Source organism: Symphalangus syndactylus, chromosome 8, assembly GCF_028878055.3.
Source record: "Symphalangus syndactylus isolate Jambi chromosome 8, NHGRI_mSymSyn1-v2.1_pri, whole genome shotgun sequence".
Taxonomy (NCBI): domain Eukaryota; kingdom Metazoa; phylum Chordata; class Mammalia; order Primates; family Hylobatidae; genus Symphalangus; species Symphalangus syndactylus.
The window spans coordinates 68,880,049-68,896,361 of record NC_072430.2 but is presented as its reverse complement, the minus strand read 5'-3'; the positions used below and the strand labels follow the sequence as shown (position 1 = coordinate 68,896,361).

At 39.6% G+C, this 16,313-nt stretch overlaps 1 protein-coding gene across 3 annotated transcripts; it reads left to right on the top strand.

Annotated features, from left to right (window-relative positions):
• Positions 1-3,951: 3,951 nt before the first annotated feature.
• Positions 3,952-7,133, top strand: LOC129487946 (putative protein FAM47D). 3 transcript variants are annotated; one of them, XM_063644581.1, is made up of 2 exons: positions 3,952-5,140; positions 5,219-7,133. In XM_063644581.1, the coding sequence occupies exons 1-2, from the start codon at positions 4,420-4,422 to the stop codon at positions 6,754-6,756; spliced, it is 2,259 nt and encodes a 752-aa protein (XP_063500651.1). In that variant the 5' UTR covers positions 3,952-4,419; the 3' UTR covers positions 6,757-7,133. The 3 variants fall into 3 exon arrangements, with proteins under 3 accessions (XP_063500651.1, XP_055145472.1, XP_055145471.1); XM_055289497.2 differs by having other exon boundaries at positions 3,953-5,941; positions 6,023-7,130; XM_055289496.2 differs by having other exon boundaries at positions 3,953-7,129.
• Positions 7,134-16,313: the final 9,180 nt, after the last annotated feature.

Here is a 16,313-nt window from a genome sequence, read left to right as displayed (position 1 = left end):
TGAAACTCCATCTCTACTAAAAATACAAACTTACCTGGCTGTGGTGGCGCATGCCTGTAATCTCAGCTACTCAGGAGGCTGAGGCAGGAGAATCGCTTGAACCCAGGAGGCAGAAGTTGTGTTGAGCCAAGATTGCGCCACTGCGCTCCAGCCTGGGCAACAAGAGCAAAAATTCCATCTCAAACAAGCAAAAAGGTAATTATTTTATTACTGAACTGGCATGAAACCTGAATGGGATAAACATGTCAGGCAATCTATAATAAAGGATTGCAAGACAGAAAGAAATCTTCCGGCCAGGCACAGTGGCTCATGCGTGTAATCGCAGCACTTTGGGAGGCTGAGGCGGGCAAATCATGAGGTCAGGAGTTCGAGACCAGCCTGACCAACACGCTGAAACCCCATCTCTACTAAAAATACAAACAAATTACCCGGGCATGGTGGCGGGTGCCTGTAGTCCCAGCTACTCGGGAGGCTGAGGCAGGAGAATCTCTTGAACCTGAGAGGTGGAGGTTGCAATGAGCCAAGATTGTGCCACTACACTCCAGGCTGGGTGAGAGTGAGACTCTGTCTTAAAAAAAAAAAAAAAAAAAAAAAAAAAAGAGTAAAAGCGTAAAGAATGGCTGTAATTCCAGAACTTTGGGAGGCTGAGGCCGGAGGATCACTGGAGCCTAGGAGTCAACACCAGTCTGGGCAACATAGTGAGATTCCATCTCTACAAAAAACTTGGGCTAGGCGTGGTGGGTCATGCCTGTAAACCCATCACTTTGGGAGGCCAAGGAGGGTGGATTGCTTGAGGCCAGAAGTTCAAGACCAGCCTGGGCAACATAGGGAGACCCCCGTCTCTACTAAAAATACCAAAATTAGCCAGGCGTGGTGGTGCATGCTTCTATTGCCAGTTACTCGGGGAACTGCTTGAACGCAGGAGGCAGAGGTTGCAGTGAGCCAAGATGTTGCCACTGCATTCCAACCTCGGTGACAGAGCGAGACCCTGTTGCAAAAAAAATTTTTTTTAATTAAAAATTAGCTGGGTGTGGTGACATTCAGCTGTGAGATAAGTGAGTACTCACATGAGCTTGCTAGCTGGAGTATTGTTATAGAGAATTCTTGAAGCATTGGCTCTTGAATGTAACATACAGTCTCCATAGACTTTTCTATTAAACTAAAGAGCTTCTGCACAGCAAAAGAAACTACCATCAGAGTGAACAGGCAACCTACAGAATGGGAAAAAATATTTGTAATCTACTCATCTGACAAAGGACTAATATCCAGAATCTACAAAGAATTCAAACAAATTTACAAGAAAAAAACAAACAACCACATCAAATGTGGGCAAAGGATAGGAACAGACACTTCTCAAAAGAAGACATTTATGCAGCCAAAAGACACATGAACAAATGCTCATCATCATGGGTCATCAGAGAAATGAAATCAAAACCACAGTGAGATACCATCTCACACCAGTTAGAATGGCCATCATTAAGAAGTCAGGAAACAGGTGCTGGAGAGGATGTGGAGAAATAGGAACATTTTACACTGTTGGTGGGACTGTAAACTAGTTCAACCATTGTGGAAGACAGTGTAGTGACTCTTCAAGCATCTGGAACTAGAAATACCATTTGACCCAGCCATCTCATTGCTGGGTATATACACAAAGGATTATAAATCATGCTGCTATAAAGACACATGCACATGTATGTTTACTGTGGCACTATTCAAAATAGCAAAGACTTGGAACCAACCCAAATGTCCATCAGTGATAGACTGGATCAAGAAAATGTGACACATATACACCATGGAATACTATGCAGCCATAAAAAAAGGATGAGTTCATGTCCTTTGCAGGGACATGGATGAAGCTGGAAACCATCATTCTCAGCAAACTATCACAAGGACAAAAAACCAAACGTCGCATGTTCTCACTCATAGGTGGCAACTGAACAATGAGAACACTTGGACACAGGAGGAGGAACATCACACACCGGGGCCTGTCATGGGGTGGGGGGAGGTGGGAGGAACAGCATTAGGAGATATACCTAATGTAAATGACGAGTTTTTTTTTTTTTTTTTTGAGACGGAGTCTCGCTCTGTCGCCCAGGCTGGAGTGCAGTGGCGTGATCTCGGCTCACTGCAAGCTCCGCCTCCCGGGTTCATGCCATTCTCCTGCCTCAGCCTCCTGAGTAGCTGGGACTACAGGTGCCCACCACTGCACCTGGCTAATTTTTTGTATTTTTAGTAGAGACACGGTTTCACCGTGTTAGCCAGGATGGTCTCGATCTCCTGACCTCGTGATCCGCCCGCCTCGGCCTCCCAAAGTGCTGGGATTACAGACGTGAGCCACCACGCCCAGCCAATGACGAGTTAATGGGTGCAGCACAACAACGTGGCACATGTATACATATGTAAGAAACCTGCACATTGTGCACATGTACCCTAGAACTTAAGGTATAATAAAAATAAAAAAGGAAAAAAAAAGAAAGTCAAAAATAAATCCATATCAAATTTGGTCTTACCAACCTCACATTATGAAATCTACTAAATATCTTGAGACTTTAACATAGATTCTTATAATCAATAAATGAAAATATTTGTGATATGTAAATGTATGATGTTGCTTTTCCTTTATATAGACATCAAGTGTAGAATATTTTTATTTTCAAACTGTAGTAATACTATATAAATTAACAATATTTTACAGGATGCTTATTCTGTTCCAGACGCTACACAAAGTCATGTTATATAGATTATCTTGATTTACACATAATCTAGTTCTTTGATTTAATGAGAAACCTAAGAGGAATATACACTGTGTCTATTTTACAGAGGAGGAGCCAAAAGCAAGAGAGGCATTGATCATACCTCATTTACAAGGAGGAACTAGGGTATACCTGCTTCTAATGGTAGAAAACATTGTTCAGCTGCACCTAACAAGGGAAGTGAGAAAACTTCTTTTAAAAAATGAGTAAGAATGTACAGAAAAAATTATTATGTGATGAGAAAATGATATGCTTAAGGAATAATGCAGGTTGAATTTGTCTATAATTAAAATTTTTTATAAAAATGCTTTTCATAGTGCTGTTTTAGGCACCATAAGAGAGATAAAAATTTAACTGATATTATTTAAAGGAAAATGAAGGATTGCAACTGGACTGGTGGGGGTATAACAATATTCAGATTGGAAAGGAAGAAGGGAAACTGTCTCTATTCACAGATGACACTATCATGTATATAGAAAATTCAATGAAATATATAAAAATGCTTCTGAATATAACAAAAAATTGGGAATTGCAACTAAAAAAATTCTACATATAATAGTATGAAAAACAATATTTAAGAAAAATCTGGAGAGAAAAAGATGTGAAAGGCACATACACCAAAAAACACACAATATTCCTGAGAAAATGAAAAATCACATAAATAGAAAGCTGTACATTTCTCAGTGGTCAGATTTCCTACTGTTAACATGCGAATTATCCTCAAATTGATCTATAGATTCAACACAATCCTAATCAAATTCCCAACAGGACTTTTTTTTGACATTGACAAACTGACTTTAAAATTTCTATCGAAATTCAAAGGACCTATGAAGAACTAGCTTTGTAAAAGAACATTGTTAAAGGACTAATACAGCCTAATTTCTAGATTTATGATAAAGCTAAAGTAACCAACAGAGTGTGAAATTTGTGTGAGAGAAAAATCAATGGATGAGAAAAGTGTCCAGAAATTGACCTTCAGAAAGTATACACAACTGATAGTCTGCCAATTTCCAAATGTCATTCAGTGGAGAAAATTTAGTCTTTACAAAAATAGTTCTAAAATTATCAGATATATGTAAGCAATAGGTATATTTTTAAATAAAACTTTGATCTGTATCTTGTGCTGTTTACAAAAATTAAACCTTGACCTTTGGATAGGCCAAGTTTTCATAGATACATCAAGAGAAGCACAATCCATGAAAGAACAAATTGATCAATTGGATTTCATCAAATTAAAAAACTTCTCTTTGACACTGTTAAGAAAATGAAAGGGAAAAGCCAAGTGAAAAATTTGCAAATCATATATCTGATAATTTATTTACATCTAGAACACAGCAAGGATTCTCATCACTAAATATGATATCCAGCAACACAATTTAAAAATGGGAAAAAGATCCACAGAAACTTCAACCAAGGAGAGATAAAGATGGCAAATCAGCAAATATAGAGATGTTCAATAGCAGTAGTCATTAGGAAACGCACATGAAACCCACAATGAGATTCCACTAGGTACCTGTTAGAACCTGGGCTGCGCTTGTGATGTCAGCACTGCTCCGCCTCCAGGAAGGAACCTGGGCTGTGCCTGGCTGGCGGTCTCCTAGTGACTAGAGCAGCAGGGATCAGGAACCGCAGAAGCTGGAGACGCGGCACCCCAGCGAGGGCCACCATGGGGGACCAGAGGCCGCAGGACTGGCTGAGGTCCCCGGGCATGGACTCCAAGTCCTGGTACTGTAACCAACCGTCTTCCAAAGACTTTCAGATGCGCAAGCACGGGCGCCTGAGGTTCCCATCCATGGACACCCAGAACTGGGTATTTGTGAAGGAGGGCCTGGACGACTTCCGCTACGGCTGTGCGTCTCCCGAAGACACTCTCGTTTGTCGCCGTGACGAGTTTTTAATGCCAAAAAAACGTCTCAGAGGGTCCAAAGCTGACCCCAAAAGCAGGCAGAAAAAGCTCCTCAAGAAAGCGGCCCTATTTTCCAAGCTCTCTCCAGCGCAGCTAGCACGGAAGGCATTCGTAGAGCAAGTGGAAGCCGAGATCATGGCCAAGCATCCCTTGGCCATGTACCCCAATTTGGGAGAAGATCTGCCTCCAGATCTCCTACTGCAGGTGCTCGAACAGCTGGATCCGGAAAGGAAGCTGGAGGACGCTTGGGCTCGTTGCGAGGCCCGGGAGAAGACAACGGAGGTACCCACCGATCCTGGTCAATATCCCCGTGGGGAATTCTGCCTGCAGCCTCCCGAGACTGGAGGGTCCCATCTGAGCCTGGAGCTTCCCACAACTCCAGTGTCCAGTCTCCACCCGCAGCCTCCCAAGACTCGTCCGGGGTCAAGTCTCCGCCCGGAGCCTCTCAAGACTCGTCCGGGGTCAAGTCTCCGCCCGGAGCCTCCCAAGACTCGTCCGGGGTTCAGTCTCTGCCTGGAGCCTCCCAAGACTCGTCCCGGGTCAAGTCTCCGCCTGGAGCCTCCCAAGACTCGTCCAGGGTCCAGTCTCTGCCCGGAGCCTACCGAGACTGGAGTGACCCATCTGCGCCCTGAGCCTCCCAAGACTCGTCCAGGGTTCAGTCTCCACCTAGCGCCTCCCAAGACTCTGGTGTCCAGTCTCCGCCCGGAGCCTCCCAAGACTCGTCCGGGGTCAAGTCTCCGCCTGGAGCCTCCCAAGACTCTGGTGTCCAGTCTCCGCCTGGAGCTTCCCAAGACTCTGGTGTCCAGTCTCCGCCCGGAGCCTCCCAAGACTCGTGGGGCGTCCAGTCTCTACTCAGAGCCTTCTGAGACTGGCGTGTCCCATCTCAGCCTGGAGCCTCCCAAGACTCGTCCAGGGTCCAGTCTCTGCCCGGAGCCTACCGAGACTGGACTGACCCATCTGCGCCCTGAGCCTCCCAAGACTCGTCCAGCGTTCAGTCTCCGCCTAGCGCCTCCCAAGACTCTGGTGTCCAGTCTCTGCCCGGAGCCTCCCAAGACTCGTCCAGGGTCCAGTCTCTGCCCGGAGCCTACCGAGACTGGAGTGACCCATCTGCGCCCTGAGCCTCCCAAGACTCGTCCAGGGTTCAGTCTCCACCTAGCGCCTCCCAAGACTCTCGTGTCCAGTCTCCGCCCGGAGCCTCCCAAGACTCGTCCGGGGTCAAGTCTCCGCCTGGAGCCTCCCAAGACTCTGGTGTCCAGTCTCCGCCCGGAGCCTCCCAAGACTCGTGGGGCGTCCAGTCTCTACTCAGAGCCTTCTGAGACTGGCGTGTCCCATTTCAGCCTGGAGCCTCCCAAGACTCCTCCAGGGTCCAGTCTCCGCTGGGAGCCTCCCAAGACTCGTCGAGTGTCCAGTCTCCGCCAGGAGCCTCCCAAAGCTCCAGAGTCCCATCAGTTCTCGGAGCCTCCCAAGAAAGAACTGCTTGGGGAAGATACAACAAGCACAAAAGGGTGCGTTTCTGACTATCTTCAACCTAGATACAAATCGGAAAAACTGCGTGAGTTTTTCAAATGGGCTGCAGACTTTGCAGTTGATGAAGAAACCATTTGGAATCTGTGTCTATTTCCCACCATGTACAGAGCAACCCATGACGACCAAAAGTTGAAGAACATAAACGAGTGTTCCTCAGAGCTGAAGTACACCATGCAGCTGGGTGAAAAAGATAAGGACAAATTCTTATCCCAGGAAAAACACCGGGACAGGAAATTCCACAGGCCATCGAATGTTTACATCACTCAGCCTGTGAAGATGAGGTATGGAGCATGGTACCTGAATCCTAAATTGTGGAAGAAGCGAAGAAGTGATGAACCTTTGACTGACCCCAAGCTCTTAGTTAAAAACCCCGAAGAACCTGACATTCTGGACGAGCTTTATGGACCAATCGCCTTCAAAGATTTCATTCTAAGAAAGGGCTATGAAATGCCTGGAATCATCGAAAGGCTGTTTGCGAGGAAGAGATGGACTTATGACTCTGTTAAGACCCCTGTTGAAAGAGCAATGAAACTTTACAATTATGAAGACATCATAAAGTCACCAGATTAGGCACTTTTCAATTGACTACTCGATTGGGTATTTCTTGCTGTCATTTTAATGATCAATCATAATTTATGGTGACTGGCCCCGTGGATGTACAACTTCGGCAACATCTGTTAACTCAATACCTAATGTTTATCAATATTTCTTAATGACCTGCTTTGGCTTCATCATTTCATATATTTTATCAATTATGTGATTAATATTCACATATACTTTTTCACACTGTTGAAGCATTGTGAATATTACATCATCATGTCAATTATTTGTAAAAATACATAAAACCAGAAATTATTATTATTAGAATTATTCTTTTAAAGAGAAATAGGCTTGGGCACATTTGCTCATGCCTGTAATCCTCCCCGCTTTGGGAGGCCCAGGTAGGTGGATTGTTTGAGCCCAGGAGTTCAAGACCAAGCCTGGGAAACATGGTGAAACCTGGTCTCTATAAAAAAATCCAAAAATGGAATCCACAATGCTTCAACATTTATGGATTTTTTTATAGAGACCAGGTTTCACCATGTTTCCCAGGCTGGTCTTCAACTCCTGGGCTCAAGCAATCCACCTACCTGGGCCTCCCAAAGTGGGGAGGGTTACAGGCATGAGCAAATATGCCCGAGCCTGTTTCTCTTTTAAAGAATAATTCTAATAATAATAATTTCTGGTTTTATGTATTTTTACAAATAATTGACATGATGATGTAATATTCACAATGCTTCAACAATGTGAAAAAGTATATGTGAATATTAATCACATAATTGATAAAATATATGAAATGATGAAGCCAAAGCAGGTCATTAAGAAATATTGATAAACATTAGGTATTGAGTTTACAGATGTTGCCGAAGTTGTACATCCACGGGGCCAGTCATCATAAATTATGATTGATGATTAAAATGAGAGCAAGAAATACCCAACTGAGTAGTAAATTGAAAACCACCTAATAAGTTAATTCAAGATGGGTTAAAGACTTACATGTTAGACACGTTGGATTCCATTTTTGGATTTTTAACTACCTAAACTTTCTGTTGGTATCTCTAAGGCTTATTCTCTAAGAGGAAGAGAGAACTAGAAATAGCTCAATCTCAACAAGGACTGAAGCCCAGCTGCTAATAATAAACTCATTACCACATGATTAAGGAGATCTTCCAGTAGCACATCTGGTTGAGGGAAACAAAATGAAATTTCTCAGGAAGAAGTTAACGTCAGATGGAGTTTTAAAGTATCTGTACATTTTCCGCACATACTATCCTGAATAAAAAATAACCAGACATAGGAAAAGACAGAACTTAAGTAAACATTAATTGTAAACATGACCATTGCAATTGACCCACAATATAGTCAGGTATTTGAGATATCAGGCAAAAACTAAAATTGCCTGGAGTGATATTTCAAAAAACGGAATGGCAAGTTAGACAATTTTAGCAGAGAACTGAAAAAATTAAAAATGGACACTTTAGGACTAAGTATACAATAAGCAATTTTAAGAACTCAGTAAATAGATTTAATAGTACGTCAGACAGCTAAAGAGAAAATCAATGGCCTAGAAGACAAACCAGAAGAAAATATCCATATCCAGCTATTGAGAGAAAAACAGAATAGATAACAGAGAAATAAGTGTAGGAGACATCTGGGACGTGGTGAAAAGTATAAAAATGTATAACTGGAGTTACAGAAGAATAGAAGAGAAAGATGGCACAACAACAATATTTGAAAAACTAATGGCTAAGAAACTCTTGAAGCTGGAAAATACCAGTGACAGATTCAGGAAATGCTACAAACCACAAGAATGACAAATAAAAGGAAAACCACACCTAAACATATCATACTAAAATTTCTGAAAACCAAACATGAAAATAAATACACATTTTTGTTTGTTTTAAATTTTGTATTCCTGATTTTTGTGGGTACACAGTACGTGTATATATTTTAATACTGATATGTTAGTATCAACAGAGAAATAATTTCACTGCCCTAATAATTCCTTGTGCTCTGTCTACTCCTCCCTCCCTTAGAAACCTTAAATCTTTGAAAGTTACTGACCTTTTCACTGTCTCCATAGTTCAGCCTTTTACAGAATGTCGAATAGTGGGAATCACACAGTACACAGCCTTTTCAGATTGCCTTTTTCCACCTAGTGAAATTAGTTCATCTATGTCTGTTTTTATCACTGAATAATATCCCACTGAATGGATGTGCCATACATTGTTCATCCATTCACCTATTCAAGGATGTCATGGTCACTTTCAAGTTGTGGAAATTATGAGTAAAGCTGCTATAAACATTAGTTTTGTAAGAAAGTTTCAAGCTGTTTTCCAAAGTGGTGTACCATTTTGCATTTTCACCAGCAAAGAATGAGAGTTCTTCTTACTCAACTTCCTTGCCAGCATTGGGTGCTATCAGTGTTTTGGAATTTTCCATTTTAATTGTTTCTCCATAGTTGTTTCTTATTGTTTGTATCAATCAAGGTTCTTGAGAATGACAGAGCCAATAGGATATACGTATATGTAAAAGGGATTTATTAGGGAGAATTGGCTCACATGATTACAAAGGTGAATTCCCACGATGGGACTTCTGCCACCTGGGGACTGAGAAAAGCTGATAGTGAAGCTGACAGTGCTGCCCTCAGTCTGAGGCCAAAGGCCCAAGAGAACCCAGGAGCCTGTTGGTGCAAGTCCCAGAGTTCAGAGGCCAAAGAACCTGGAGTCCGATTACCAAGGGCATGAAGAGAGAAAGCTAACTTCTGGCAAGGGGAGGGACGGTCGGAGCAAGAGACCTCAGCAAGCTGAATACCCCCCTTCTTCTGCTCCCTTTGTTCTATCTCTGTTGGCAGCCAATTGGATAGTGCTTATCCACGTTGAGGTGGGGTTTCCTTTCCCAGTACTCTGACTCACATGTCAATCTCTGAAAACATCCCTTTGCACGCACCCAGAAACAACGCTTCAGCAGCCATCTAGGCATCCTTCAATCCAATGAAGTTGACACATACTATGAACCATCATAATGTTGTTTTAGTTTACAATTCCCTAATTACATATACTGTTGAGCATGTTTTCATTTGCTTATTTTCCATTTGCAGATCTTCTTTCATGAGGTGTCTGTTTAGATATTTTATCTGTTTTTAATATTGAGATGTTTGTTTTCTTATAGTTGAGTTTCTAGAATTCTTTATGTATTGTGAATAGAAGTTCTTTATTCTACGTATGTTTTGAAAATATTTTGTCTCACTGTATGACTTGATTTTCATTCTCTGAACAGGATGTTTCACAGAAAAACGTTATAATTTTAAGGAATTCCAACGTATCTACTTTTTTCCATAGATGATGCTAATGGTGCTGTATCTAAATAGTCTTGGTCAAACCGAAGGCCACCGATATTTTCTCTTATGTTATCATCTGGGACTTTAATAGTTTAGCATTTACATTTAGGTCTACAATGCATCTGATGCTATTGTTTGTAAAACGTGCAAGGTCTGTGTCTACATTCATTTTTTTGCATATGAATGTCCAATTATTCTAGCACGTTTTCCAATTATTCTAGCACATTTTGTTGAAAACAGCATTCTTTCTCCACTAAATTTTCTTGCTCATTTGTCAAATATAAATTGGTTATATTCATGTAGGTCTATTTTTGGACATTCTATTCTGTTCCATCGATCTATTTTTCTGTTTCTTTACCAATACGACAATATGTTGATTACTGTAACAATATAGTCTTGAAGTCAGGTAGTATTAATGCTCTGATTTTGTTCTCCTTCAACGTTGTGTTGGCTATTTTGGGTCTCTTGCCTTTCCACATAAACTTTAGAATCAGTTTGCTGAAATCTACAAAACAATTTTGAATTTTGATTGGAAATGCATTGAATCTATGGACAATTTTGAAAAAGTTGACATCTTTAATTATTCATTAACTTTTTAGTTTCCCTTTATGTACATCTTATACATATTTTGTTAGATTGTACCTAAGTATTTCACGTTTTTGGTGTCAATATAAATGGCATGGTGTTTCTAATTTCAAATTCCAACTGTTCACTTCTAGTATATAAAAAAGAAAATGGGCCAGGCATGGTGGCTCATGCCTATAATCCCAGCACTTTGGGAGGTTGAGGCAGGCAGATTATGAGGTCAGGAGATCAAGACCATCCTGGCCAACATGGTGAAACCCTGTCTCTACTAAAAATACAAAAATTAGCTGGGCATGGTGGCATGTGCCTGTAGTAGTCCCAGCTACTCGGGAGGCTAAGGCAGCAGAATCGCTTGAACCTGGGAGGCGGAGGTTGCAGTGTGCCAAGATAGCGCCACTGCACTCCAGCCTGGTGACAGAGTGAGACTCTCGTCTCAAAAAAAGAAAAAGAAAAAAAAAGAGAAAGAAAAAGAAAATCGCTTTTGTACACTAACTTTGTAACCTGCAAATTTTCTGTAATCACATATTTGATCCAGAAGATTTTGTTGATTCTTTGAAATTTTCTACATAAGCAATCATCTCAACAACAACAAAAAAAGAGTTTTATTTTTTCCTTTTCAATCTGTATACCTTTACTTCCATTTCTGGTTCTACTGCATTAACTAGGACTTCCAGTATGATGTTGATAGGAGCGGTAAGAGTGGACTATCTTACTTTGCTCCTCATCTTAGCATGAACTTGGTTTCTCTACTTTAAATATGACAGCTGTAGACATACAAACTCCAGGGGAACTCAGTCTTAGGAAGCATGTTCACTCTTTTGTGAGTTTTACCTCCAGGAGCCCAACTATATTTTCACAGTGAAGATCGGAAAAAATTACCGTGTGTACCTTGGTGGGGGGGGGGCGGGGGGTAAAAAATAATCCCTTTGAAAAAAAATATGCCAGAAGAGATAAAAGAACACCTTACCTATAAAATCACAAAGAAAAGAATTATATCTTATTTCTCCCCAGAAAACATGCAAGAAGAGAGTGAAAATTTAAATTGAGAAGAAAAAAAATACCCCTACCAGCCTAGAATTCTGCATTCTGCAAAATCATCCTTCCAAAATGAGACAGAAATAAAGACTTTTGCAGATGGGATAAGTTGAGGGAATTTGCTGCCAGTAGATTTTCCTTGCAACAAATGTTAAAGGAATATATTCAAAGAGAAAGAAAATCATACAAGTCAGACGATCATATCTCCATAAAAAAAGATCTTTAGAGAAGGAATAAGTGATGATAAAATTGAAATGCTTAATTTTATTTTTTCAGTGATATAACAGATAGTTGTCTTTCAAAATGACCATAGCAAAAATATATGATTATAAGTGAATGAATGACAGCAATGATGTAAGGGATGAGAGAAAAATTGGGAATATGTGTTATTATAAGGTGCTTGCATTGCCTAGGAAGCAGTATCAAGTTATTTTAAGGTGGACCTGTAACAAGTGCAAATGTATATTGCAAACTCTACGGCAACCCATTTTAAAAAGTTTCAAAATAAGTATCACTGATATGCTAAAAAAAAAAAAAAGTAGATAAAATGGAATCACAAAAAAAGCTGAATTGCGATGACAAAAGGCAGAAAAAAGAATAGAAGAAAAAATAGGGATAAAGAAGAGAAGAAACATGGTACATATTAATTTAACTATATCAATAATCACATTAATTGTCAATTGTTTAAATACACCAATGAAAAGACAAAGATTGTCACAGTGGATCAAATATAAAACCCAACTATATGTTTTTTACAAGAAACTCACTTTAAATATAAATGTAGATATATAAGATAGAAGTAAAGCGATGCAACAAGATGTATCATGCTAACATCTATCAGAAGGAAAGTCCAGTAGCTGTATTAATTTCAGCAGAGCAGACTTCAGAGCAAGAACAAGTATCAAGAATATAGAGAGGTACTAATGTGATGCCCTACCTTGTTTTAACCTGATTGACCCTCCCTTAGCTGAGAGAGCCACACAGACTCCATTTTGGCTCCTTCACTTGCAGCCCCTTACCCGCCCCCCCTTCCTCAAGGACTTAACTAGAGCAAGCTGACTCCAAGCACATCCAGGAACACACTTACTGATAAGATACTGAGACAAGCCGCACCAGCAGCTCCTAGGGACGTGCTGGGTGGATGGTACCCAAAGCCCATGCATTATCTCTGTGATAGTTTGAGCCCCTGCACCTGAAACTGTTTATTTTTCTGTAACTATCTCTGTAACCATTAATTCTTTTAACTTTTTGTCTGCTCTGCTACTGTAAAAATTGCTTCAGCTAGGCTCCCCCTCCCCTTTTAGACCAAGGTATAAAAAAGAAATCTAGTCCCTTCTTTGGGGCCAAGAGAATTTTGAGTGCTAGCCGTCTCTCGGTCGCCGGCAGTAAAGGACTCCTGAATTAGTCTCAGACTGTGGCGTTTCTCTATAACTCGCTCGGTTACAACACTATGTAATGATAAAAGTTTCAAGATGAAGAAGAAATAGGTATAAAATTAGGAACTCATTCTAAAACATGTTTGAAACTTTTGTGTTTAGGTTATTGCAGAGGAAGGGGCAAGTTTGGTGCTCCAAATTCCTGTTTTATTTGCCATCATAGAAAGGATCTGAATTTGCAAGATACTTCACAAAAGTCTGATTTTCTTTTTTCACTTTAAATGTGGTATTGTAGTTACTGTAATGAGGTAGCATCGACACTACTAATACTTACCCTTTGGAGTTTACCCCAAGACTTTACCGTAAGACATCATCCAGATCACTGTGCTTTCTTTTTAAAAACAAGTCTTCATTGAAAAGCACAAATTAGACCACCACAAATACAAATTAGTAATAGCCAGAAATGTATGTAGCAGCGATTTTTTTTTTTGGACAGTCTTGTTCTGTCACTCAGTCTGGAGTGCAGTGGTGTGATCTCAGCTCACTGCAACCTCCACCTCCCAGGTTCAAGCAATTCTCCTGCCTCAGCCTCCAAGAGTAGTTGTAACTAATAAAGGTATCCACTACCACAACCAGGTAATTTGTATAATTTTAGTAGAGTTGGGGTTTCACCATGTTGGCCATGCTGGTCTTGAACTCCTGACCTCAGGTGATCCGCCTCCCAAACTGCTGGGATTACAGGAGGCACCGTGCCCAGACTTATTTAGCATCACTTTTAAAAATTGCTGACACATTTGGGTTGGTTTCAAGTCTTTGCTATTGTGAATAGTGCCGCAATAAACATACGTGTGCATGTGTCTTTATAGCAGCATGATTTATAGTCCTTTGGGTATATATCCAGTAATGGGATGGCTGGGTCAAATGGTATCTCTAGTTCTAGATCCCTGAGGAATCGCCACACTGACTTCCACAATGGTTGAACTAGTTTACAGCCATAAAAAATGATGAGTTCATGTCCTTTGTAGGGACATGGATGAAACTGGAAACCATCATTCTCAGTAAACTATGGAAAGGACAAAAAACCAAACACCGCATGTTCTCACTCATAGGTGGGAATTGAACAATGAGAACACATGGACACAGGAAGGGGAACATCACACTCCGGTGACTGTTGTGGGGTGGGGGGAGGGGGGAGGGACAGCATTAGGAGATATACCTAATGCTAAATGACGAGTTAATGGGTGCGGCACACCAACATGGCACATGGATACATATGTAACAAACCTGCACATTGTGCACATGTACCCTAAAACTTTAAGTATAATAATAAAAAAATTGTTGACACATTGCAGTATCTTTCTAATTTTCTCTAATATCCTTAATTATATAATGTGATTTTTGAAGAATTCTTACATTAAGATAAAGATCAAGAAGGCCGTTAGCAAAGGATTTTTAAAAGAGTAGTTTTTTTACAAAGATTATCCATTTTCAACAGATTTTTCTTATGAAATAAATTTCTCCATCTCTTTTAAAAATATGAAACTTGGCTCCCATTAAATATGCTCATTTTTAGTTACTCATGGGATACCCTTACTTATCTGTGATAACAGACACTTGTCATAATTTCCTGTATACTCCTAATGTCAGAGGTATGTTTACAAGTGGTATCATTTACTTCTGGATTTCATTTCCAGCTATTTAATCTCCAGATGCATGAAAAAGCATTTTTAAGATTATCTCTGAAAAAAGTACCTGCTTTTTATCTACTCAAAATATATCTACACTTAACAGAAGTACACTTTGGATAAGCAGTTATTTTCAGACAAAACTTTTACTAAGGTAAGTATATGATAACATAGATAACGGAGGATATCCATGTGTAACTAAAAGTCAAAGTATTTACTTTACCTGGAAGCTGTGTTTTATGTTTTTAAAAAACCTGAACTAATTGATTTCATACAAAAAAAGTGCTAAAAGAAAAATGCATAATCTCTGTATGATAAAAACATTTTTTCAAGCTGTGCAAATGACCTTCTTGATTTTTATTTTACCTTATCTAAGAATGATTTTAATACGCAATAATACAATTTATAGCAATATATAACAACTGCATTTAATAATAATGCACAAAAGTAACAAAGCAATGCAGATAAAAATGTTACACTGAACTCATCATTTGACATACTTCATGTATTAGAAAAATTTACTGAATAATGTCAATTATCAAAACATGTAGCTGCTGTGTAGTCCATTAAAAACTGGTATTTCCAGCATTTATATAATATACGTATATTTGTGTTGAACATAGTGTTAATACTTTTTATACTTTTTTAAAAAGAAATTGTATGCCTTTTGTTCAAAACCACTATAACTTACTTGACCTGTGTGTGATTTTTATTTTTCATTAAAATATTTAATTTCCAATACAGTTTGGATGCAGGATAGTCTGCATTTTAGGAAGCAAAAAAATAAATTTTAGAAAGGTAAAGTATCAAAGCAAGTTTTGTAGTAATAGTGATGTCTAAAAGTTAAAATAGCAGTAGCTGTCATTGAATGAGCACTACTATATTTCAGGCACTAAGCTAGATTCTTACAGACTCTTTAATATTAATATCATACTTTATAAATGTGAAATTTTAGACTGCAAAGTAGGTAACTTGCTAAAAGTCACAGATGTAATAAACCATGAATCTAGAATTTGAACTTAAATCTTTTGGCTTCAGAGAGGAAAACAAAAGGAGAGGCAAATAGCTAGACGAATCAGTTGACTGACAGTCCTATCAGCTTCCCTTTACCAAGTGCTGATCTCATCACACCAACATAACTTTGTAAAATGTGTTTATTATTTCCATGTTCAAAGTGAGTGATTTAAAGCTAAAAATGATAAGAAATGTGTCCTTGATAGCAGCTATCACTGGAAGATCCAGAATGTAAACCAATACTTCACTATCCAGTATTACTCATTTCAAAGCACTCACCCTTTCTGCTATCACATACAATTTCCACCTCAAGTAACAAATTCAAATATAATCAGTACAAAGTTTATTCTACCCTGAAAATGAAATGTATGATATTCAAGAGCAACTTGATGATTCAGATCTAAGAAAACATAGTACTCTCAAAATGACAAATAGTGAATAAATATTACCTCTGTATTGGATGTCAAAAAATGCCTAAGGACAAGACACTTCAAGCTGGAAAAATTAGAGTGCAACCAAAAGACAATGGAGAAACCAAACATAGCTGGTCAC

What these genes read in the sequence shown, in the direction of transcription:
- LOC129487946 (XM_055289496.2), top strand. Translation starts at nt 4,420, where the DNA reads ATGGGGGACCAGAGGCCGCAGGACTGGCTGAGGTCCCCGGGCATGGAC.